Raw genomic sequence first — 25,558 nt, 5'->3', positions numbered from 1 at the left:
TAAAAGAAAGTTACTTCTCATACCTTTGATCCAAGAGCAATAGCCAGTTAAGAAAACAAATATCTTCCTGTGCTATATTCTGGATTACTTCCTTAGATCTACCTTCAAAATCACTAATTCTATCTTTAGCTATGTTTTCTACTGTTTAGTTTTACTGATTATATATTTTTAATTTCCAGCATTTCTTTTTGGCTTTTTCTTCCAGATCTTCCTGTTCTTTATTTATATGCCCTTCTCTTAGCCTATGGCTTCTATTCTTACGTTTATCTCTGTGAAGCCTCTTTCAGAATTTTGTATCATCTTTTCTCAGGATGTAAAATTTGTCAGTTGTGCATTTGCTGTCTCTCATGCAGCTTCTTTTTCCTTGTGTGCTTTGTAATTTTTAACTCTGATTTCATCTTCAGAGACAGCTGTTTTCTGGAGAATCCATCGTACTCTAGGTTGTGAGTTGTCCCATCAAATGATTTTACATTTGCCTCTGCTAGGACACTATAGTTTCATCAGTTCTAACCAGTCTTTAGGTATATTTCTTAGTATGGTTCCTGTACCAAGCACAGAATGCAAATACGGATCCAGCATTCATCTATGGCACAGGCTTGGGATTTCATTTATATGATTTTTTTCCTTCCACACCCTGGCAGAAGTCATGCTTCCTTGCCTCTCAGACCAGTGGGCCAGTTTTTTTTTCTATTTCTTTTCATAGAAGGTTGGCTACCAGTTTTATATGGGGAGTTTAATTCCAGCTCTTTGCTGTGTACAGACTCAAGGCTTCATCTTGCATTCCTGCCCTAGTCTAAAACAGCAGCATTGAGTCATAAACTACCTTAAATAGTGCATTTCTCAGGTACTTCTTAGATTTGTTTGAACTAAATTGTGACCTAGTGACCAAGTCCTACATCATTCAATCCACAACAGTGTATCCCTGAATCAGATTATCCTCATGGACCACTGGCTTCAGCAACTCCTTACTACTCTGATCTCTTTATTCCTGATACTTCTCGTTCCTCCTTCTTGCTTCTGAGGTTGACTTTGAGTCTCACTTTGTTTTGTTTTACAGTTTGTCAATTTGTTCAAAAGTTTCCAGCATTACTATATGTTTAAAGCAGGAATAGGGATTTCCTACATCTGCTCAGTCTGCCATATTGACAAGAAATGTTCCCATCGTTTAGTTCCACTTTATCCTGTTATAGTAATCACTGTAAGAATATGATCTCTTCTTCCGAGTGTTTGTGGCAAAGTGGACAGTGCCAGCCATGTTTCCTCATTTATATTTTCCTGTCTAGGTTTTGGAGTGTCGCAGACCAAAGCCATCATGACTCTTGTCTCTGGGATTCCAATGGGCCCACCCCGGCTTCCACTACAGAAAGCCTCTAGGGAGTTTACTGATAATGCAGAAGCTAAACTGAAAAGCCTAGATTTCCTTTCTTTCACTGATTTAAAGGATGGAAACTTGGAAGCTTGTAGCTAGTGCCTCTCTATCATATCAGGGTGTGTACGTTGAGATATAATCCACTTTGAATACTGCATTCATTTCTCAAAAACTTTTTAGATGAGTTTGAACTAAACTTTCCTAGCAAATGAAATCTTGCATCAATCAACAAGTATTTAAATACCTACTATGATCTTTTAAAAGTTTTAATTTATGAAGGGGCAAAAACTGTAAAAGGAGTTATGAGCCCTAAGTCATTCAATATGTCACAGAATTTTGGTGGAAAAGTTTTTGCATAAATGGATAATATGGAATCAAGAGGAAAATTGTAATTGATTAATTCCATCTGCCTTTGGGAGCTCCCATTATCTTGATTTCTGGTTGTTAATCCTATTTTAAAGTTTTCTAATTTTAAACCACCATAATGTACTTTCACTTTAATAAATATTCATTTGGAATCTAGGACAACTCTGAGCTATTGCATTTAGGCAGACATGCTAACTTTAATGCCAGATTACAGTGAGACTCAACTATGCACAACTGTTAACAAACCAGTTCACTTGGCTGCTCAGTCTAACTCTAGAATATCTGCTTTCGGATTAATTGCGATGTCGCAGTTTTCCCCCAAAACATTGGGTTAGGTGAAGACTTGCTTCAGTTACTATAACTAAAGGGCCATTAGGGTGGTTTTCACATAACAAAGGAAAGGCCTTCCCCAAAGATGAATTCAAGTCTCTAATTGTTGCTATAGAGAACTTCTCAAAGTTTCAAAGAGCTCTCTGCTCTGGGCACCACAAACTTCCCCTTTCCTCACTGAGAAGAAAGTGTCCCTCAACAGTGCCCTGAATTATTGGAAATGAAAGCCAGCATCCCTTCTGCCGTGAGCCCAGGGGCTACTTACTGTTATTTCCCAGTCACATTTTCACACAGTCACTTTTCAGTGATAAGAGATTTAGGGAGGACCTAAAGATTTAACTTTAACTTTCTCTACACACCTTCTTTACTTTTTTCTTTTTCTGGACTATATAACTGGCTGCTCAGTCTCCTCTCTAACAAACCCTGGTACATGCCTTCCAGTAACAAAGTGTACTGATGGTCAATCCTTAGTGATTTTAAACTGGACTATCCAGTCTAATAACTACCTAAGATTTTATTTTGTTTCTTATCTAATTAGTCTGCTCATTGGCAGAGGAAAAGTATTTGAAATTCATATCAGTTTACTCTATTTTTTAATTTTTAAAAATTAAAAAAGTGTTTGCAAAATGAGAATTTGAAATGATCAGTGGATTTGATTATCTTTGCTACCCTTCTCTTTATATCTCCTCACTCCTTTTTTGCCCAGGAATAAAACACACTGTTTTCTCATATTTCTCTCACCTTTAGGAGTAAGGTGTCTGAATTAGAAATTGAACCACGGTGGCTTATGTGAGCTTATATTCTACCTCACTGAAACTTTTCTCTATAGCCGTTAATTTCCTGAAAGAAGAACAGTGAGGTTTTTGTTAGTCTTTGGTTCTGAGGATGTCATATCCCTACTTAATGATACTAAAGCCAAATTAATTTTTCAGTGAAGATAAATATTGGATATCCACTAAGCAATGAACTCTGCTTTTCTTTTTTTGCTCTTCTGAAATTAGTGCTTAGAGGGCTTTTAACATGATTAATGAGATCTTGTGAACACAAAGTTAGTTAAACAAAATGACCAAGGGCTGAGTTTAGCTCTATGTATTTTAACATCCAACTCCGTAGAAACAAGGGACTTCTCTGGTGGCACAGCGTTTGGGACTCCATGCTCCCAGTGCGGGGGGCCTGGGTTCGATCCCTGATCTGGGAACTGGATCCCACATGCATGCCGCAACTAAGGAGCCTGTGAGCCACAAATAAGGAGCTGGCCTGCTGCAACTAAGACCCAGTGCAACCAATCAGGGAAGCACAAAAGAGAAAACCATTCTACAATTTAATACATACAGTGTCATTAGTGTTTTTTTACAGTTTGCTTTTGAGGATAATCTACTGAATTTTTCTGCCAGTGACATTTCAGAGTGAAGTTGTCTTCAGCAGTAGACTTCCACAGAGAATCAAGAGTATAACAGTCCAATATGTTTTACAGGTGATACCTGACAGTTTATGAGTAGCTGCAGATCACTTTTTTCTCCATTTTTTCCCCAAAGTCTTGGATGATGAACAGGAATCATGACTTTCACCGCCACTATAGTGCTCATATAAAGTTTTAGCAGCTTTCAAAATGGAGTCAGGAGAATTCAGGCCAACAAGTTGGCCCAGAACGTATTTCATTTCTTTAGTGGTTCCCTTAGCCACCTGGTTACCTGGATGAGTTTGAACATATGGATGTGCCAGAAGCTCAGGAGTGGATACCCTCTGTTTAGGGTCCCTTAGTAAACAACACTTTAACACATCTTGAAGAAGGTATAAATGGAAAATAGGGAAAGGTGTTTAGCAACGTCACTGGGAAGCCTGTGCAGAGTGCACCTAAATGCAAGTCACATCACACTAATTTGTTTGTGTTGGCCTTCTAGAGGAAGGAAAACCATTAGAAAACTTTCAGGTTTTTTTTTTTTTTTTTAAAAAAGAAAGAAACAAATGAATGTTATACAGCAGTGGGTTGCTAATAATGCCTTTAAACAAAAGTAAAATTTTGGAATATTATGAATTTATTGTTATCTTTGAATTTAGCGTTTAATGTCAAAACTACAGTAATGATGTGAAATATCTTATTTATCACAGTACTAAAAGCTGATTTTTAGCATCTTTTCCAAAGTGGAAATCTGAGATTAGTTCATTGGAGATGGTTGGAAGGTCGAAGTGATTTCAGGGACTGGTTTTGTTACTGAGTCCAACAGCACCTCTTAGCCAGTGTTATCCATAAGATTTCAGTCCAAGGAGTAGTAGAGAGTTGGGTTCAATATAGTATGAAATGGAAAACAGTATAACATGGTTTTGTGGGAGGCAGGGTTGGCCTTATGCTTCTATGTCTGACCTCAGGCTGTGTGGGTTCAAGTCCCAGCTCCACCACTTACTATCTGTGTGACTACAGTGTTATGTTTTTAAATATAAATTTATTTATTTTATTTCATTTACTTTGGGCTGAGTTGGGGCTTTGTTGCTGCTCGGGAGCTTTCTCTAGTTGTGTCGAGTGGGGGCTACTCTTCGTTGCGGTGCACGGGCTTCTCATTGCCTTGGCTTCTCTTGTTGTGGAGCACGGGCTCTAGGCACGCAGGCTCAGTAGTTGTGGCACACGGGCTCAGTAGTCGTGGCTCACAGGCTTAGTTGCTCCGCAGCCTGTGGGATCTTCCTGGACCAGGGCACGAACCCGTGTTCCCTGCATTGGCAGGTGGATTCTTAACCACTGCGCCACCAGGGAAGTCCCTACAACATGTTATTTAACTTCTCAGCCGTTCATTTATCTCATTGATAGCATGAGAATTATAATATCTATCTTCTGGGGTTATTATGAGGATTACACATATGAAGAAGGTCTCAGAATAGTGTCTGGCACATCTTAGGCACAGTGAAGTGTTAGTTATTGTTAGTTTTTATAGCTATCCAAGGCATTCAGTGTATGTTCTTTATACAACAGAGAGAAGCATTACATTGCTGCTAAACCTTTTAACTCAATAGGTGCCAAAATAAAGTCGAAAATGATATGAAACCCAAGAATTGAAATTTGCATTTATTATTACTGGAGTCCAGATCATAGTGCCACCCTCAGATTTTTTCGTAGGTTGGGAATTTCTGACTGTGCTTCTAACAGCAGAGGATGGGGAATGGAAAATATCTGTGGGTTCTTGAATGATCCATGTATCACTATTTGGAACAAACAAAATGAGAGAATGACTTTTGCTAAGTGATTTCAGAGGAACAAGCAGGTCAAAGGCATAGATGAAAAAAGTCATCATCATCGAAAGATTTGAAGTATTTATGTGTGTATGGGATAGGAAGGTATGTGACATGACTTTTTGTTTTAAAAATGACACTCTTGAAGCAGTGTGATGAGTAGATTGGAAGACAGACTGGGAACAGGTAAACCGTTAGGTGGCCTATTGTGATAGGTAACCAATGGCGGAGCCACTAAGGAAGTGGCAGCAGGGATGGAGGGGAGGGAATGGAACGAAAAATATTTAGAAAGAATCAACAGAACCTAGATATGGAAGATACAGTTGGCCCTCTGTATGTGCGGGTTCCACATGCAAGGATTCAACCAACTACAGAAGGGAAATATTAAAAAAAAAAAAAAAAATTCCAAAAGGTTCCAAAAAGCAAAACTTGAATATGCCTCATACTGGTAACTATTTACGTAACATTTATATTGTAGGTATTATAAGAAATCTAGAGATGATTTAAAGTATACAGGAGGATATCCTGTAGGTTATATGCAAACACTATGCCATTTTATTTAAGGAACTTGAGCATCTGTGTATTTTGGTATCTGCAAGGGTCCTGGGACCAATCCCCTGTGGATACTGAGGGACAGTTGTACTTGCATTTGTTCTTTATTTCATGTAACAAATCACCCCTAAACTTAGCAGCTTAAACCTGGAAACATTTATGAATTCACACAATTTCTGAGGGTTGGGAACGAGGAGCAGCTTAACTGGGTGGTTGTGGCACAGAGTTTGTCAGAAGGTTGCAGTCAAGCTATCGGCTAGAGCTTTACTCATCTCAAGGTTCAATTGGAGCTGGAGAACCTGCTTCTAGATTCACTTACCTGTAGTTGTGGGCAGGCCTCTGTTCCTTGCTGGCTCTTGGCCAGAGGCTTCAGTTTCTCACAACATTATGGCAGCTTTCTTCACCCAGAAAGGGAGATCTGAGAGAGAGATCCACGAGAGAGAGAGAGAGAGAGATGGCACACAAGTGAGCCAGAGCTCAAAATAGAAGCCACAGTCTTTTAAAGCAATCTCAGAAGTAGCCTACCATCCCCTTCTGTATGCTATTAGTCAAAAAGGACAACCCTAGGACAATGTAGGATGGGACTACACAGGGAATGAATTCCAGGAGGAGAGGATCATTGTTGGCCATGTTGAAGGTTGCCTACCACAATAATAAAAGAAACAGAATTGACACCCAGGAATCAAAGCCTGTGGGACATCATGTAGAGAGGCCCACCAAGCGTTTATGTATATTGATCTGGAGTTCAAAAGGTTTGGATAGGAGATAGAGGTTTAGAGGGTATCAACACATAGATAGTAGTTGAAACCATGGGAAGAATAAGATTGTCCAGGCAGAGCATATATAGAGTGCTAAGAACAGAAACTGGGCATGATTGGCATTTGGTGTGCTTACAGAGGAAGTTGCATAGGAGTCTGAGATGGACTGATCGGAGACAAGAGAGCAGAGCTGTGCTCGGAGGAACTCCAAAGTCCTCAAATGTGAGGGGTGGTGATGCTCAGAGAAGATTTGCTTCAGGAGTCTTATCCTTAGAGGGGAATGCAAAGCTCAGAGGAAAATGGGCAGCTGGCAAATGTCACCAGCCCCAAAGGACCAGGGTCTCCCAGCCACCGCTGAAGTCCTCTTTGAAGCGTGGAAAGCCCTGGAACCTCAGCAGTTGGGTACTATGTAGGTTCCATTCCCAACCACCTTGTTGCTCGGGACACAGACTCTTGGGCAGCTCAGAAGCAGCACAACTCACCATCGACTTCCCAAGCTGCAGGGCAGGAGGCTGGAGCTGGAAGACCAGCATCTACCCCACCCCTGGCTCAAGGGAAGGGAAGACTAAACCCAGGGCAGCTGAAGGACCTGCCCAGACCAAGGCCAGTGGTGAGCTGGTAAATGGTTGACAACTGGCTCTGGCAGAGGATGCGGGGGAAAGGGCCCAGACTTGTAGCATTTGCCTATTTCTATAGTTAGATACTCCCACCATGGGATGAGGATCAAGATGGCAGAGTAAGAGGATGTGGAGCTTACCTCCCCCTATAAATACATCAAAAACACATCTACGTGTGGAAAAAGTCTCACAGAAAACTAACCGGAAACTGGCAGAAGAACTCCTGTGCAGCTAAGGCTGCAAGAAAGATTCCCATGTAATCAGGTAGTGTTACCGAGTCCAAGCTCGCTCTGCTTGTCGCACGACACGGCAATAAATCGGGAGACGAGGTGCTGAGGCAAGGAATACATAAAGTCGGCAGACCAAGAAGATGGCCGACTAGTGTCTCAAAAAACCATCTTATCAGGGTCTGGATGCCAGTTTCTTTTATAGAACAGAGAGGGGGAGGAGGTGAGGAAGTAAAGTAAAAAGGCCACAAGTTTTGCAAATATCCCCTGGAATGGCCAGCCTCGGGGAGGGGGATGTGTTAATTTCTTCTTTCTAGCAGCCATTCACAGGTGGACAGGGTCGGGATGTTTCCCTGAACAAAGGCACTTTGTTTTAACATTCAGGCAGAGGGGCAGGGTTCCCTGAGGCAGGCCATTGTATAGACAGTATCCTTTTAGTGAACAATTAGCAACAAAAAGCAAACGTTAAAGTAAAGAAGCAGGGCTTCCCGGGTGGCTCAGCCTGCTGATGCAGGGGACGAGGGTTTGTGCCCAGTCTGGGAGGATCCCACATGCCACGGAGCGGCCGGAGCCTGTGCTCCGCAACGGGAGAGGCCACAACAGTGAGAGGCCCGCGTACCGCAAAAAAATAAAATAATAATGATAATAAATAAAGTAAAGAAGCAGATCCAACAAGGAGTCAGGGTTGGCTCTTCCCTGTTACAGTAGGATGGGAAGAAAGGCATCGGGTGGAGACCTGTGACTTTGGGAGGGGACTAAGGAAAAGGGATATCACACAGGTGGACACTAGCCCTGAGGAGTGATCAGGTTGAGCCACACACTGGGCATTCGAGTCCTGGGGTCCTACGCAGAAGGATAAGCCCCTTTGGCTGCTTGGAGGACCACTGGGACAGATAAAAAGGCTGGAGGAGCCTAGACTCCACTTGTGAGGAGTGCGCAGGTGCTGGTTTGCCATCAGACACGGTGGAGAGAGGTCTGCCCTAGCGGCTGCCTCCTTGCTATGCTCCCCAGTCTGAGCTAAGAGAACACCCTGGCCCCACTTATTCCACACCACAGCTTGGCAATGGACCTAGGGCAGCCAGGACCTGGGAAAAGACTTGATCTAGGGATGCCTAGGTAACCCAGGGGCCTGAGGTGTGGTCCAGGAGGGGCAGCAGTGGCCATTGTTGGCACTCACTCAAACAGCACCACAGAAGCAGTCCAGACTTCTCATGGCAGCCCAGCCACTTAAACCACTATGACCCTCAGTCCCAGCCTGGTGAATGCGCTGGCCCCAACCACTCCATACCGTAACTTTGCATTAGATGTGGGATGGCCACAACTGGGGAAAAGACATGACTTTGGGCTGCTTCTGAGCAGAGCAGTAGATGCCTACAAAGGCAGCACATTGAACATCTGTAAGCACACGAGCCCCATTTACTTCACCACTCCCCTCCTTTGAGGCAAAGGCTTCAGTGCAGGGAGGAGTAAAAACATACACTTAAAGAGAACAAAGCCAGCCTGAGTCCGACCCTCAGGGCTCTCGCTCCAGCAACTGGGAGCAGAGCCCACCCCTGACAGTGTGGGTGACAGCCACTGAACAGAGAGGAAGTCCCACCTCACACCGTGCACAGGCCCTAGCTCCTCCAGCACCAGTCACACCCCCTATCAAGGTGATAGTGGCCAGCACACCCTGAGAAAAGATGTGGCTGGTGTCCGCATGAAATCCAGTCCTCACACCAGAGACACTGGGCAAACAGTCTACATAGGGATGCTCCCACATAAAAACACCTATTCAAGACTACAACAGTTACCTGTTTTCACCTAAATTCATAAAGACAGAGAAAGTTAAGTAAAATGAAAAGACGGAGGAACTACTCTCCGTAAGGCCAACTGGCCCGAGGCAGGGGAACACAATCAGATTCACAGGTTGCATCAGACCGAATTCTCCGGACCACCCAGTTCCAGAAACTGCCCTGGAGACATTCCGGACCACCCAGTTCCAGAAACTGACCTGGGGACTTTGAACCCGGCCCAGCCTTCCCGCCTTTCGAGGGGCGAGACCAACGGTCCCCCAGGATACCCGAAAAGACCACCAAATAAGGGATACCCTGCGCCCTCCCAGATTCACCACAGCCCTTTCCCTTTTTCCCCTATAAAATCTTGCCCAACCCTCGCCCGGGTGCGACTTCTCTGGCACCTTTCTCTCGGACCAGTGAACCTCGCCCTGGAGCGCTCCCTAATAAAGCTCACTTGAAGCTTTCCTCTGTTTCGCGGTGCCGTTTGTTAAGATCCGACGTTACACTCTCAATTGAAAGAGCAACAGAAAACCCCAGAAAAAATAATGAAACATATAATCAGTCTACCAGACAATGAATTCAAAAAGTTGGTAATAAAAATGCTGTGTTCATTATCTGCTACAAAACACTTGCAATTCACTTATGCTAGTTGGGTTTCACTTATCATAAAAAAAAAAAACCTGCTGCTTTAAGCACCCTGGAAGGGGACAAAGAAACAAAAGATTAATGTGTTTCCCCTAATGATTTTGTTCCTATTTGAAGAGAGCAAACACATGGAGAAAATAAAAGAATGAGTAATGCTCGAGAATGCTGTGTTATTCTGATCATGGGAGCAACAGAGTTTTAAAGGGATTAATCACAGTAAGCTAGAAGAGTTGGGAAAAAACGTAGTGAAAGAGGTGAAATATGAGGATGATAGGTGTGATGGGGCCTGATAATTGATTAGCCTGGATTCTGTGGAACAACCCCAGGTGAAATATTTTGTATTGTTGCCTCCGTGGGAAGCACTAGAGTTCAAAAACTTAAGTGACTACCACAATCGTTAAGAATCCAGTTTATTCCAAAGACTCTGAAGACAAGAGGCTATCCAATGTGAGCAAAAACAACCTTGCAGTTTTTGTCTATTCATTAAACTAGTTTTTACTGAGCACTGGATGTACCAAGCACTGCAGCGAGCTAGCCAGGCAGGGTTCCTGCCTTCACTGAGCTTATGTCTTTCAGGAGACGTTCACGTTAGAGTATCTGACTTACTCCACCACCACCTACTGAACACCTATTGTGTGCCACATACACATGATAAGCTCCCTTCACATGCCATCCTGTTCAATTGCCTCAACAACCCTATAAAGTTAGCACCTGAGATTTCCAGTTCTGTCTTCGAAGGGCACCTCATCTTATCACAGGTCCCTATGACAGAAGCTGCAAAACATTTTGCTGCATTAAAATGCTACAGGTCCCCAACTCGCAAAAAACTTTCAAAAGTAGGTATTGCACTACAGGAAGAAGCAGGGCTGGGGCGCCCGGGGCCAGGCGCAGCGGATGTCCCAGCCGACGAGACTCTACCAGCAGCTTGGTAGCTGCAGCCCCGCCCCTCCCTCTAGGCGCCCTTTGTCCCAGGCTCGCTTTCTGCGCATGCTTAGCGCACTGACCCCGCCCTCCTTGGCGCCGCGACCGGAGCCATTTCGCCGCCGCCGCTGCTGCCTCTGAGTCCGTGCGTGTGGGTTTGCGTTCGCTGTGTGTCCGTCGCTAAGGCCGAAGCCACGGACGGTCCTAAGAGGCCTGTGCTCTCGGGTACCAGGAAGCGGACGCCGGTAAGGGAAAGACGTCCTTGTCACTCGTTGGGCCCCGCGGCTCTGCCGCCTGGCTTTGTTGCCAGGCGCGGGCGGCGGGGGCGGGGAGGGGGAGGGGAGCCGTCCCGCCGGGTTCCCGGATTGCGCGTTGCGTGCTGCTGGCCGCGCCGCGCTTGCGCTGTTCGGGGCCGCGAGGTGGCCCCCGGTTCTCCGCGCAGCTGGTCACGGTCCCGGCTCCGGAGCAATCAGACCCCACTTCCTCCTCCGCGTTGCTCGCGGCGGTGGCGCTGTCGCCACAGAGTGAAAGGGGGTGAATCGTCTGAGGGTGAGCCCGTCGAGGCGCCACCCACGCCTAGGGCCCATGCCACAAATACTGGGTGCTGTCCTGCGGGTGCTGTGGACAGAGTAAACAGGTTAGGCACAGTCCTTGCCCTTCCCTCCCAGAGGTTGCGGTCGTGGCGCGGGGGTGGCAGTAGGGAAACAAATGTCTGCAGGTTTCGGTAAAAAGATCATGAGGAATTAGTGTAAAGGGAGGGAGCTACTTTAGATAGGGTGGCAAGGGCAGGCTTTTCGGAAGAGGTAGACCTCTGAGCCGATATCTCGGCCATTGGGCGGAGAATGCGTCAGCTATGAAGACGCGGAGGAAAAGCAGAACTGCAGAGGCAGAAGGGATTAGTTAGTGTTTACTGGCAGGGACTGGAAAGAAACTGAAAGAAGGCCATGTGATTGGGGTGTGGTGAGAATTTAAGAGAAGAATGGATTTAGGGGTAGCCAGAGTGGAAATGGGAATTACTTAGGACGTTCTTGCCGTACTCCAGGTGGGCAGTAGTGGTAGCAGGGAGAAGGGAGAGAAGCGAATGGATTGGAGACACGTTTTGGACGCAGAAGTGCGCAGTAAATCAGTAGTAGATCAGGACTACCTGGCTTGGAATTCTGGGTCCCCCAGTTAGGAGCTCTGTCTCCCGGGGCAGGTTATTCTTTGGCTCAGTTTACTCACCTGTAAAAAGGGAATAATAGTGATGTTTATCTATACAGTGTTGTAAGGGTTAAGTAAAAAAGTTCACATAGATGCTCCTTTAAGGATACCGACTGGCACATAATAAGGGCTCTACAAGGGATAGCTATGGAGGATCTTGAGGGACTGGGAAATTCCCACATGGTGATGTGAGTAACTTGGTGGATGGAGGTGCCATTTAGGGAGATGGGAACACTGGGATTGGCGGGAAGAGGAACAGGTTTGGGAGGAAATTTAAAATTCTGTTTGAGATCCCAAGTTAGCATTCAGATGGGTCCGTTAGTGCTGCAGTTGGATGAGCTTCATTTTGGAGCTTAAAGAGAAAAGACTGAACTTTCAGTATATATTTGGGCATCATTAGCATATAGTTGATATTTAATATTATGGAGTTAGAAGAGGCTACCGAGGGAGGAAGGAATTTGATAGTGTAGTCCTTCATATTTCATGCTACTCATTCACGCTGAGGGCTTGTTTTTTAATTATTCATGGTTGGAATTTGTAGATAGACATCATCAGCGTTCCACAGCTTTTCATTAATAGAATGTCCCCAGGGTTAACCTATGACTACAGAATAAATTTTTTATACTAGGGTGAGGTTGGATGACAAGGCTTAGGTGCTAACAAAATGCACTAAACATTAACAGAAGACAGAGACAATGCTCTCGCAGTGGGGTTTCTTCTCACATCACAGCAAACTAAATTCGTAGCATATTTTCTCTGGTTCTTAATTTACTCTCAGATACCTTGCTTGTAACTCAGACTCAGGCTCCATATCTTTTGCTATCTTATAACCTGGAGTAGAGGGAGAATGCCAACAAGTATGGTATGTTGCACTTCAAAAAGACATAATATTCTCAAATTTTAATGAATAACAAGGCCTAAAGGAGAGATTTGGCACGGGATATTTAAGTTCATTGATTACTGTTTCCAGTTTAAGTGCTGTATTTGGACTTACTAACATTGCCTACAACTTTGAGGGCAGTCTGTTACGAGACATAATCCAAATGAGGATAAACTATTGGATTTATATATAAAATGATTGATGACCATTTCTTAATATAGTAGTTTGGGTTTGAATTTAGACCTCCACAGTGGATAACTTAGAAAAGTTACTAAAACTTTCTATGCCCTAGATTCTTCCTCTGTAAAAAGATGATATAGTAGGATCTACTGTGTATAATGTTATCTACCATTGTTGTAAGGATTAAATTAGTTAAAACACATAAAGTGCCGTTTGTAAAAAGTAGGACGTTCCATAAAACGTCTTTCAAGAAAAGATAAAAACCACTTGTAGTTACCTGAAGATAACGCTTGGGGGGATATGTCTTTTCCAGTCTTGATTTACCTATGCATACTTTTTGTGTAGTTCAGATCATACTTCAGTATCCTGCTTTTTCTTATAACATGTCGTAGACTTTCCAGTTATGTCATTAATATTTCTTCATAGGCAGTGTTAATAGCAGCATGATAGAATATCCTGTACTTAACCTAGATTTTCAGTAAATTCCAGGTTGGTAATTTCCAGTGTTTGTTCTTATAAATAATGCTGTTTTTAACTAACTTGTTTCTTAGGTCTGAAGAAGACACTTGAATCATGGGTGATGTTAAAAATTTTCTGTATGCCTGGTGTGGCAAAAGGAAGATGACCCCAACCTATGAAATTAGAGCAGTGGGGAACAAAAACAGGCAGAAATTCATGTGTGAGGTACTAAAAAAATACAGTTTACATTTATGTGACTTTTGAGGCTTATTTTATTATTAAAAGAACAGTGTTTTCTGTTTGAAAATGTTAATGTGTTGTACGTTGGGGAATCTTCTTTACTGTGACTTGCTTGTTATGTCTACTTCATTATGAATCATTTTCAAGTGAGCATAACTGTTTTTGGGGTTTTTTGTGGCTGCACCACGCAGTTTGTGGGATCTTAGTTCCCCGAGCAGGGATTAAACCTGGGCCCCCTGGCAGTGATAGTGCAGAGTCCTAACCACTGGACCTCCAGAGAATTCCCTGAGCATTACTTTTAAAACAATCTGATAGGTAAATTATTCTAATTAGAACGTGAAGCTTCCACAGCTTCCACAGTACCAGTAGTGCAGATTAGAAAAGTTGGACCAACGGTTTGTAGTTTTACTAGTTCCAGTAGAAAGTATATCAATTCTTTTTTAAAAATTTTTATTTTATTTTATTTTTTTATACAGCAGGTTCTTATTAGTTATCCATTTTATACACATCAGTGTATACACGTCAATCCCAATCTCCCAATTCATCCCACCGCCACCACGCCCCTCCCCACTTTCCCCCCTTGGTGTCCATACGTTTGTTCTCTACATCTGTGTCTCTGTTTCTGCCTGGCAAACCAGTTCATCTGTACCATTTTTCTAGGTTCTGCATATATGTGTTAATATGCGATATTTGTTTTTCTCTTTCTGACTTACTTCACTCTGTATCACAGTCTCTAGATCCATCCACGTCTCTACAAATGACCCAATTTCATTCCTTTTTATGGCTGAGTAATATTCCATTGTATATTTGTACCACATCTTCTTTATCCATTCGTCTGTCAGTGGGCATTTAGGTTGCTTCCATGGAAAGTATATCAATTGTTGATTGCTTCAAGTCAGAGTACTTTAAAATAAATACAAGTAGAGAGCTTGTTCTTGGGTCTTATAAAGTCAGATTTTAATGTGGAACATTCTGTTACATGAGACGAGATTGGGCGCATTCAGGGTGGTAATGGCCATAGACTGGAACATTCTGTTACGTGAGAAGAGAATATCTGAGCCACATAAGTTAACATTCTTGTTTTTGGATTAGTTTATTACTAGACAACACGAATTAAGTTTTTTTAAATAAGACAACTGGTGAATTCTCTTGTGTGTTATTGTCAGTGTGTTTATAGAGTATATTTCCAATAGCTAACTGTAGTCTCTTAATGGACTAGTGAATTATGATTTTTTTAAATACCAGAATTATGCAGGTCAGTCTCTCAAGGTATTTTTTTCTTGACTGTTAAAGGTTCGAGTGGAAGGATATAATTACACTGGCATGGGTAATTCCACCAATAAAAAGGATGCACAGAGCAATGCTGCCAGAGACTTTGTTAACTATTTGGTTCGAATAAATGAAGTAAAGAGTGAAGAAGTCCCAGCTATTGGGGTAAGTATGGCCAAGCACTCAGACATATGTTTTAAGGTTATGCTAATCCAGTATGTATGGAGGCCCAGGGTGATAATTTTTCAATGTTGTTTCCAAATAGTATTTTAATGTGTTCCAGAGTGAACCTTGGCATTTTGTTTTCTCGGAGAACTAGGATGATTTCCTGAAGATTTGGATTTTATTCTCATTATGTACCTGACTTGTGGGCTTGGGAGATCCCTTTAATCTGTATGTCTTAAGGTTTTATATATTTCATTCATTCAAAACTGATTTTTCAGAGCCTGTTGTATTCTGTGTACTTACAAAGATAACATTTTAAACAGAATATAAAAATCAGTAACTTTTTAAAAATATTTATTAATTGGCTGTGCGGGTCTTAGTTGCAGCACGTGGGATCTTTAGTTGCAACATGCAGGATCCTTAGTTGGGCATGCGGGATCTAGTTCCCTGACCAGGGATCGAACCCGGGCCCCCTGCATTGGGATCTTGGAGTCTTAACCACTGGACCACCAGGGAAGTCCCAAAGTCAGTAACATTTTAAGATACATTTCCTCCCATTGACATTCCCTTAGATAGTAGAGACAAAATAGTATTTGGTGCAATGGAATATCATTCTTGTGTTTTTGATACCATGATCATTTTAATTATATTGGGAGTGTGCAGCAAAAACCCCTTTCCAGTACTGTTTTTAAGAAATAAAGTTTGTCATTTAATTAAAAAATGAAAACTTGCATTTTCACAAAAATTCAGGTGGTGTTGATATTATAAAAAGATTCACATTATGATTTAAGTAGATGCCTTAGGTAGTACCCAGTTTTTATAAAACCTTTAGGAATAATCTATCAATTTTAACACTTTTCACTGAGTTTTTGTGTTCTGACTTGCTTATAAAGGTAAAAATACATGGTTTTTTTCCTTCCATTGCTTTTACCCAGAAATTGAGTCTTACTTTCTAGTCTACTGTACCACTAGATAATTACAGGATTTTTAATTAGATTGGTTGAGCCGTCTATAAAATGAAGGGGTTGGACAAGATGACCTTGAAGACTCTTCCTGGCTATGAAAAGAATGTTGCAAATATCTTTCAAATGTTTGAAGCTATTGGCCTTTGCTCCATCTGTTATGACCTATTCTGTTTCTTGTAGCGTCTTCCTCCCTCTTGTAGTGTAGGTCTGCCTGTGGCAAATTCTCTTTAATTCTTTTATGGAAAACTATTTTTATTTTACCTTCTTTCTTGAATATTTTCACTGGATATACAATTCTGAGGTGCCAGTTCTCTTTTCTTTCAGCACTTTAAAGATAACGTTCTGTTGTCTGATGAGAAGTCAGCAGTAATCAAATCATTTCCCCCTATATGTAATGTTTTCTTTGGTTGCTTTCATTTTTTTATCTTTGGTTTCTAGCAGTTTCACTGTGATATAACTATGCATGGTTTTCTTTGTACTTATCCTGCTTGGGGTTTGCTGATATTCTTGAATCTGTAAATTTATGTCTTTCACCCAATTTGGGAAGCTTTGGGCTATTATTAAAAAAAAATTTTTTTCTGCCTCATTTTTTGGTCTTTATCTGGGACTCTTATGTTACGTGTATGTTAAACTTGCCGATATTATCTCAAAGGTCCTGGAGGCTCTCTTCTTTTTCTCCTCTCTCTACTCTTCAGATTAGATGATTTCATATATATATGTATGTTCAGTATATGTTGAATATAATCAGTGTATTCAGGTTCACTGATTGCTTTCTCAGTTCCATTTTGCTGTTAAGTCCATCAGTGATTTTTCTTTTCAGATGTTTTTTCATTTCTAGAATTATCACTTTTTTTTAACAAATTTCATTTTTCTGATAGCATTTCTTACCTTTTCATTTATTATAAGCATATGTTCATAATATGACTGAATTTCCTTTATGTCACTGACCATAGTTATAATAGCTGCTTTAAAATCCTTGACTGCTAATTCTAACATCAGGCCATCTCAGCTTGGGCTCTGTTGATTGTGCTTTCTCTTGAGATTTCTCCTCTTTGTATGTCAAGTAATTTTGGATTATATCCTGGGCATTGTGAATACTATGCTGTGGAGACTCTAAATAATGTTATTCCTCCAAAGAGTATTTATTTTGTTATTGTGTTGTTAAGCAATTAATTTAGTTGGACCCAAACTGCAAACACTATCTTTTGAGTGATAGCTCAAATCTCACTTCAGTTTTCTGATGCTATGCTAGGAGGCTTCGAGTCTTTCCTGTATATATGTAGTTCAGGGGTTAGCCAGAGATTTGGGGAGAGTTTATACACAAAATTTGAGATTGCTCCTTTCCTTTCCAGGATTCCTTTCGCACTTTTTAGCAGCTTTGGTTTCCCCAAATTCTTACCCTCTGATATGTCAGGCCAAGAAGACTGGGTTTTCTGTTGAGTTTTAGCTGCCTCACATGGTCTTCCCTAGAGCTAAAAGGCATAATAAACAGGAATTATACCCTTGCTATTTCTTGCTTTCTCATTTCAAGTTCCTTCCAGAATCTGCCAGCTTTTGTTTACTTTTTAGTGCCTGTGTATAGTCGAGGGGGTTTTAGGGGTGTTTTAGTTCTTGTTTTTATTTTCCTAGAGCTCATGTTATCTGCAGGAGTCAGTCTAGTAGAAGCTTACTTGGGCATGCCATAAACAATATCCTACTTTCAGTTTTTTCTTGTTAGCATTTTAGCACATTCAGATTTTTCCCATTAAATGCTCTGAATATGCATTTTCTGCTTTCTCCCTCACTTCTTCCAGCTACACTGGCCTTCTTGCAGTTCCTCAAATATGCTGGCATCTTTTCCACCTCAAGACTTTCGTACTTAACTATTCCTTCTGCCTGTAGTGCTCTTCCTCAGCCATCCTGTTTAAAATTGCAAATCTGCTGTTACACTGGTACTTCTTATTTCCTTTCACTGCTACATTTTTCTTCATAGCACTTACTAACTTATAGCCTGCTGCTTCTCAACTGGAAGTCATCTTGTCCCACAGGGATGTTTGGCAATTTGTGGAGACATTTTTGTTGTTACAACTGGAAGGGAGTGGTGGTGACACTGACATCTAGTAGGTGGAGGCCAGGGGTGCTGCCAAATATCCTACAATGCACAGGACAGCATCCTACAACAAAGAATTATCCAGCCCAAAATGTCTGTTATACTAAGATTGAAAACCTGCTTCTAACCTAGTTTTCCCCCCAGATCGTCATATTAGAATTAAATTCATGAGAGCAAAGGATTTTTTTGTCTGTTTTTAGTTCATTGCTGTGTCTCTAGCATTTAGAATAGTTCCTGGCCCATATAGCAGGCATTTGATATTTTTTGGTTAGATGAATGAATGAATGGTGAATGGATGAATTTGGAAAAATATTATATCACAAGCCAGTCTTTACTTTTAGATACCATCTTTATTTCACCTCCCATCCCTGCCAAACCCTGTTTGTGTCACTTCACTTGCGTTTTCACTCAACAGAATGCACTTGCCAAAAATGACCTGTTTCTAAATGCAAAGGATACTTAAATTTTTTTTATTTTAATTTTTTTTATTTTTTGCGGTATGCGGGCCTCTCACTGTTGTGGCCTCTCCCGTTGCGGAGCACAGGCTCCGGACGCGCAGGCTCAGCGGCCATGGCTCACAGGCCTAGCCACTCCGCGGCATGTGGGATCTTCCTGGACCGGGGCAAGAACCCGTGTCCCCTGCATCGTCAGGCAGGCTCTCAACCACTGCACCACCAGGGAAGCCCTACTTAAATTTTTTATTGTGGAAAGTGTCAAATGTGTATCAAAGCAAGTATAGGAATGATATGAACCCCTGTGTTCCCATAATCCAGTTGCAACCTTTTTCAGCATGGCCAATCATGATTCATCTCTATAATTTCTATCTATATTTTTCCTTCTGGATTATTTTGTAGCAAATCCCAAACATCCTGTGATTCATCTGTTACTGTTTCAGTTTGTATCCCTAAAAGATAATCCTTTAAAAAACATAGCAATTCCATTATCAAACCTAAAAAAAAAAAAATTGAAGAATAGTTTCTTAATATTCCCAAATACCCTCAGTATTCAGATTTTCCTTGTTTCATAAATCCATTTTAATCCATTTTTAATAGGTTATTTAAATCATGCTCCAAATGATGTCCATATACTACAATTGATTGATATCTAGTCTTTTAATCATTAAATTCTCTCTCCCTCTTCCTATGTCTCTAATTTTTCTTTGGAATTTGTTGTTGAAGAAAGCATGTTATTTATTCTTTAGTTTCCCACAGTTTAGATTTTGCAGCTATATCCCTCTGGTATCATAAAACATGTTTCTCTGTTCCTCTATTTCCCATATTTAGTGGTTAGATTAGAGACTTGATCAGATTCAGATTTGTTTGGGGTAGAGGGGCAGGAGCAAGAAATTTCCAAAGGTGATGGTCTGTACTTCATCAGGAGGAGGTGCATGATGTGACGTTAGCAGCCATTGATATCACCGTGTAGATTTATTTCATTAGCACATTCCTTTGATTTCTGGCTGGAATACTTTTATAACAAGAAACCGCCTTAAAAAGCAAAAACAGAACCTCTCCTTATCAATAATTTAGTCACTCTGAGATATAATTTATACAGAAAAAGCAAGATAAATGTTTTGATTCTTTCCCTTTAACAATTAAAAGAGGGCTTCCCTGGTGGCGCAGTGGTTTAGAGTCTGCCTGCTGATGCAGGGGACACGGGTTCGTGCCCCAGTCCAGGAAGATCCCACATGCCGCGGAGAGGCTGGGCCTGCGCATCCGGAGCCTGTGCTCCGCAACGGGAGAGGCAAAAAAAGTGAAAGGCCGACGAACCAAAAAAAAAAAAAAAAAAAAAAAAAACAATTAAAGAAATAAGTTTGTCCCTAGCATCTTCCAAAGGTTACCAGCTAGGTTTTTTCCCACAATTATTATGAACTCATTGATTCAAATATATAACATTTTAATCCATTATTTTTATTGTTGATGTTTATTTTAAGTTGTCCCATTTTGGACCAGTAGGACCCTCTTCACATTGATTTCTAAGTTCATTTAACCTTAGTCTTTGATCACTTTCATGCTTTGTGGCATACCATATGTTTGGCTCAACTTGAATTTTCCTATCTCAGATCTGGAATCAGCCATTTCTTAAGATCCCTGGTTCTTTTCACTGGGGGTTGATTTTTAGAGGCCACAAACTGAGTGCCAAGAAGTTACTACTAAATTGGTCATTGTTTTAGCTTTTTCAGTGTACACAGCTTGGGAAAAATTTTTCCAAGACAAGATATATTTTGAGTTCAACCTGATGCTTCCAGTTTAAATTCAGAATTGCAGGGCTTTTGCTTAACTTCAGTGTAGATCTGTATGTCCATTTTCCCCCAATCCAAAAACCATGGTTCCTTGCAGTGCCCCAACATAATTACTCTGTTGCTTTATTCAATATACATGTACAAGTCTCCACTGTAAATTCCACTGCTACCACCAATAATACGATTACTGAAAAGTTTAACATTTTTTGCAATTTTTTTCATATTTAGGGTGTATCCTACTATAGACATACAAATTACTGCACTTTAAAGTTTGAAATAATTCCTGTTCGTGATCATACTCTCAGCTCTATACTCAGGTTCATCTGTTTCATTTTGCTTTTGATTTTTAGGGATGACCTTTTTAAAATTGGAGAACTGAATTAAATAGTTACATAGTTTTGATGTTAAATTAACAAAAGAAGTATATTTAGAAAAGTCTGGCTTCTGTTCCTGCCTCCTCCATCCTTTTTCCTGTCTTCCAGTTTTTTGTTTTTGATATATAGTTTTGGGTCAACCTTTTTCTAATTATAAACAAAAAAAAGAAAAAAATGTATATGTATTACTATCCCTTATCCCAACTCTTTCTTAAATTAACACTATCTTATTGTGTACACTTTTCTTTTTCTTTACCTACGTGTTTTTCACTTCCATAGTACCATAGTTTATTCAACTAGCCTCTATTGGTAGAGTTTTGTACTATCTTTTTACTGTTACTTACAATGCTGACATGAATAGCCTATAGATTATGTACATGTATGCATATGAATTTTTGTATTTTTGCTAATCTGTCTGTGGGACAGATTCCTTGAAATGGGATTGCTGGGTCAAAAGATATATGCCCATGTGATTTTGCAAGCTATTACAGTTTTCTCTCTCCATAGGATAGGAATTGTATTTTGCAATTTTCACCATTTCAGTCAGTTCCAGTGGTTCTCAATAGGGGCAGCTGCCCCCCACCGGGGTGGGGTGTCAGTGGCAATATATAGATAACGTTTTTGACCAAGGGGGCAGGGGTGGGCTGCTACTGGCATCTAGTGGGTAGAGGCCAGGGACAGTCCCCCACAACAAAGAATTAACTGTCCAAAATGTCAGTAGTGTCAGGGTAGAGAAACCTCAGTCTACCACCTCACCACTGCTCTATTTTTGTCAGTCTGTGGTAGATATCTCAGTATACCTTTAATTTGCCTTCCTTTTATTTTGAGTGAAGTTGAAGATCTTTTGGCATTTAAGGGCCATTTGCATTTCTTTTTCAATGAACTTGTTCATATATTTTACTCATTTTTCTGTTATTTTTTAAGTTATTTGCATATTAGCAATAGTAATCCTTTATCTGTGATATGTTACAAATATTTTTTTTTCCAGTTTGTCCTTTATATCTTTGTTTTTGTGTGTGGTATTTTCTGCCATACCAAAAAAAGATGTTCTTAATGTAAACTGAATACTCCCCCACCCCTCCCTTTTTTTTTTTACCGGTATTCAGCTTTGTTTTTCACATCCTCCATCTCAACACACTCTTCCTTTGTCTTCTCTATTACCCCATCTTCGTGATTTTCTTCCTGTCTCTCTGACTGCTCCTTAATTTTGTGTTCTATCATTCCCTCACTTAGTAGGGTATGGTCCTATACCCTTAAGTATTCCATACCATAGTTAGTTATCCCATCCTTTGTTCATACTACTCTGTAAGCTTTGCATTCTATCAGGTATTGGTACTTGAATCTTTTTTGTAATGAATGCATCAATCCTTAACTTTTACTTAGACTAAACCATAATTAATCTTTTGATATCACTTGACATGGAGCTTATATTTCTTCATCTTGAACAAAACCATTCACCTCAATATATCAACTTTAAACAAACAGGCATTCCCCAAAAAAGTGACCGCAGTGAGAATTTATGAAACTTCCCTGTACAACTTGTCTCTTTTCCTAAACTTGAATTTTTAAATTATGTACAGTGAACAGTTTTTCTGGCCTTGCTTCTTTCTATTAGATGAAAATCTTTTTGGTTTTTGATGGGGATTTTGTTTGATTTATTCATAGGAACAGTATGCCCTCTGAAATAATGAACCTATTTTGTCACCTGTGTTGGGCGGGGGGTTGGTCACATCAATCTGTAGGTGAGTCTACGTCGAATACTGTGTTGAATTCTTAATGTAATATTGCAAGATTATCAGAATGCTTGAACCATTGTACATTTCACTGTATCACCTATATCAACAGATTTAGTAGTTTTGGTAGTCTTTTAAAAAATTATTTAATTTAAGAGATAAAAAGTGATAGTGTTCTAATTTGTGTTTCTTTCGTTATTAATAAGTAGACCATTTGTTCTAAATGTTAATTATTTCTAACTTCCTTTGAATTGTCTATTTGCTTATCTATTGGTAGTTCATGTTTTACTATTAGTTCTCGAATTTAAAAAAATAACATTTTTTTTTACAGTGTTTAATACATGTTCATTGCAGAAATTTTAGAAAACATAAAGATTATTAAAAAGACAACATAAATAAACCATAGTATTGCCAGTGTCGCTAAAATCTTTATTTTTATTTAGATATTTAAATGTGTATTTTAACATGATAGGATACAAATTGTGTATACTATTTTATAACCTTGTTTTTTTCGCTTATCTTAATATAATAAACATTTTCTCATGTCATTAAACCTTCCTTAGGGCAGAGCCAAGTTTATGCACGATGATACGCCTTTTAATACCCCTTTCTGCATCTTAATCTTAATAGATCAGTAAATGTAAAAAAGGAAATCCTTCCTGTCTTAGTGCTGCTATAACAAAGTACCATAGACTGAGTGGCTTACTTATCACACTTACGTAAGCTGCGAAGTGTTAAGATAAAGGTTCTGTCTGATTCAGTGTCTGGTGAAAGAGCTCTCTGCTTTGCTTTTTTTATTTTTTTTTTAGTAAGGGCACCGTACCCTTTCAGGTGGGCTCCACTCTCATGGCCTTATCACCTCCCATAGGCCCTGACTTCTGGTACTATCACATTGGATCTTAAGATTTCAATATATGAATTTTGGGGAGACACAGGCATTTAATCCATAATACTCCCCATCACTGGAAAGTAGGAGGTTGTCCCACTAACAAAACCTCAATCTTGAAGAAATTTTTCTTAAGTTTATGTAGATAGAGTGTGAGGTAGAATGGAATTGTGGCCCTGGAGTGGCAAGGTGGTGGAAAGAGGAAAGACAAGTAAACATTGTGGTACCAGTGCTGCTCACTGGTTTTTTGCTGGGACCTGGCTATTAATGGTGTCCCAGGAGTAGGCTGTACTTTGCCTCAAGCCCTGTGCTATCTGTGTAAAGAAATCTTTCAGTCAAAAAGATTGAAAATAAAGACATAAATAAAGCTGTACCAGGCAGATGAAGTACAAAATAAAGTAGGAGTAGCAATATTAATATCAGAGCAAACTTTAAGGAAGGAAGCAGCAAGGACAACAAAGACAAAGAAACATCAATTCACAGTGTATCAGTCGGTCTAGCATTAGAAATACTAATGTTTGTATTGGCAAAACCAAGATGGTAATGGGAGACAGTGGCAAAGGGACCAAAAAATTCCAAACACTTGGAAATTTGAATTCTTAGTTCTAAGTGAAAATTTAAAATTACAGTTACAGACTGTTTAGATAACATTTTCTATCAAAACTCTGGAGTGCCAGAGGAATATTCTATTCAAAGGAACATCATCGAATGCTTTTATTTTTATACAAGGAATAGTTTTTTAAATGAATGGGCTAATAAGTTTCAATTCAGGAAGATACACCAGATAAAACAGGAAGAAATTAATAAAGGCAGAATCAGAAATTGCTAAATTAGAAAGGAAAAAAGTATCAATAAAAGTGATAAGTAAAAATTTTTGATGTTCTTTGTAAAAGATAAATAGTCCATCCCAAGTCTAATTAAGAAAAAAGTAACTAGATTCACAGTTCTTTATCAAAAACTCACGTGGTTAGATGGGTTTGAGAATGCAGCATGTTTCGTATTTGAGAAAAGTAATTTGTTGCACATACCATATTTTATGACACCTCTAGCAGATCTGAGTCAGAACTCTGTAATCCGACTTTTTTACTATATCACATTGATGAGTCTAGAGAAATATCTACTCAGTGATCAACTTAATAGAGGTTTTAAAAAACACATGTGACGGGATTAAGTGCTTATTACCAATAAGGTACTTAGGAAATGGAGTAGAGAAATACTTCCTAGACATGCTAAGAGGTATCATCTAAAAATAATAGTGAACACTGTATTAAAAAAGTGCTGCTCAAAGTGTTTGTTACAGTTTGTGAGGAGGTAAATACAGAAATGAGTAAGAATTTAGAAATACTTAATGATATTTTGACAGTAAACTTGTATTTGTTGAATCTAATAATTAGAAAACTTGGGCTTGTGTTTTATGTTTTTCTATTTCATATTTCTAGGAATTTATTTTTGGTATATTTTACAAAAATATTGTTCCCAGTGGATTAGGGGAAAAAACTCAAAGCCAGTTCTTCATTGCGGATAGTTGGAGATGCCCTGCTCTAGGGGAACTTCTGTAAAGTTAAAACAAGACCAAGGTGTCCACTGTCACCACCATTACTCAGTGTAATGCAGTAAATAAAAAGGAATATGTAGAAAGAAATGAGGTGTAAATATTATAAAGAATTTAATTGGACACATATCTTACTATAATAGTAAAAATTATAAAGAACTTGTGCATATGTAGTTTGTAGGACCTGTAAGAACAGTGCAATGGATTTTCACTGAAGGATAGCATCAAGAACTCTTAAGAGTCTGAGATTTTACCATACTTGCAAGCTAACAGTTCAGACTGCCACAGTTTCATAGATACTGACAGAAGACACAAGACTTCTGAGTCAGAGACAAAGGATGTTACTCATGGGATAGTAGGCACCATACTCTTCATGTTTGCCTCAGTTCCCCCTTGTCCCTGACCCCTTGGGGGACGGTGTGGAGTAGGTCCAGGTGGATGCTGAGGACACAGTGGGTCTGTATCACAGCTCAGGCACCTGAGCTTAAGGAAAGCCCCCAGTGTTGGGGGGCTGCTGGCAAACCTGACGGCTATCTTTATAA

The 25,558-nt window shown here is 40.2% G+C and overlaps 2 protein-coding genes across 7 annotated transcripts in view; both read left to right on the top strand.

The window, feature by feature from the left end:
• NPL (N-acetylneuraminate pyruvate lyase) overlaps positions 1-13,704 on the top strand; it is a 49,036-nt gene extending 35,332 nt beyond the window's left edge. For 2 of the 5 annotated variants that reach the window (XM_027083076.1, XM_027083075.1), the window contains exon 12: positions 1,284-4,006. In XM_027083076.1, the coding sequence (XP_026938877.1) occupies positions 1,284-1,468 (185 nt within the window). In that variant the 3' untranslated portion in view covers positions 1,469-4,006. Of the gene's footprint in view, positions 1-1,283; positions 4,007-6,732; positions 7,703-13,593 lie in introns of those variants that run through there. The other 3 variants (XM_027083078.1, XM_027083074.1, XM_027083077.1) reach the window with 3 other exon arrangements.
• DHX9 (DExH-box helicase 9) overlaps positions 10,896-25,558 on the top strand; it is a 54,427-nt gene continuing 39,764 nt past the window's right edge. The window contains exons 1-3 of one of the 2 annotated variants that reach the window (XM_027083071.1): positions 10,896-11,027; positions 13,594-13,726; positions 15,035-15,175. In XM_027083071.1, the coding sequence (XP_026938872.1) occupies positions 13,616-13,726; positions 15,035-15,175 (252 nt within the window). In that variant the 5' untranslated portion in view covers positions 10,896-11,027; positions 13,594-13,615. Of the gene's footprint in view, positions 11,028-13,593; positions 13,727-15,034; positions 15,176-25,558 lie in introns of those variants that run through there. The other variant, XM_027083072.1, reaches the window with a different exon arrangement.

This window comes from Aethalodelphis obliquidens, unplaced genomic scaffold (genome assembly GCF_003676395.1).
Source record: "Aethalodelphis obliquidens isolate GAN/ISIS:26980383/991018 unplaced genomic scaffold, ASM367639v1 scaffold48, whole genome shotgun sequence".
NCBI lineage: Eukaryota > Metazoa > Chordata > Mammalia > Artiodactyla > Delphinidae > Aethalodelphis > Aethalodelphis obliquidens.
Note: the sequence above shows the minus strand (reverse complement) of the source record. Positions and strands in the feature narration are given on the sequence as shown.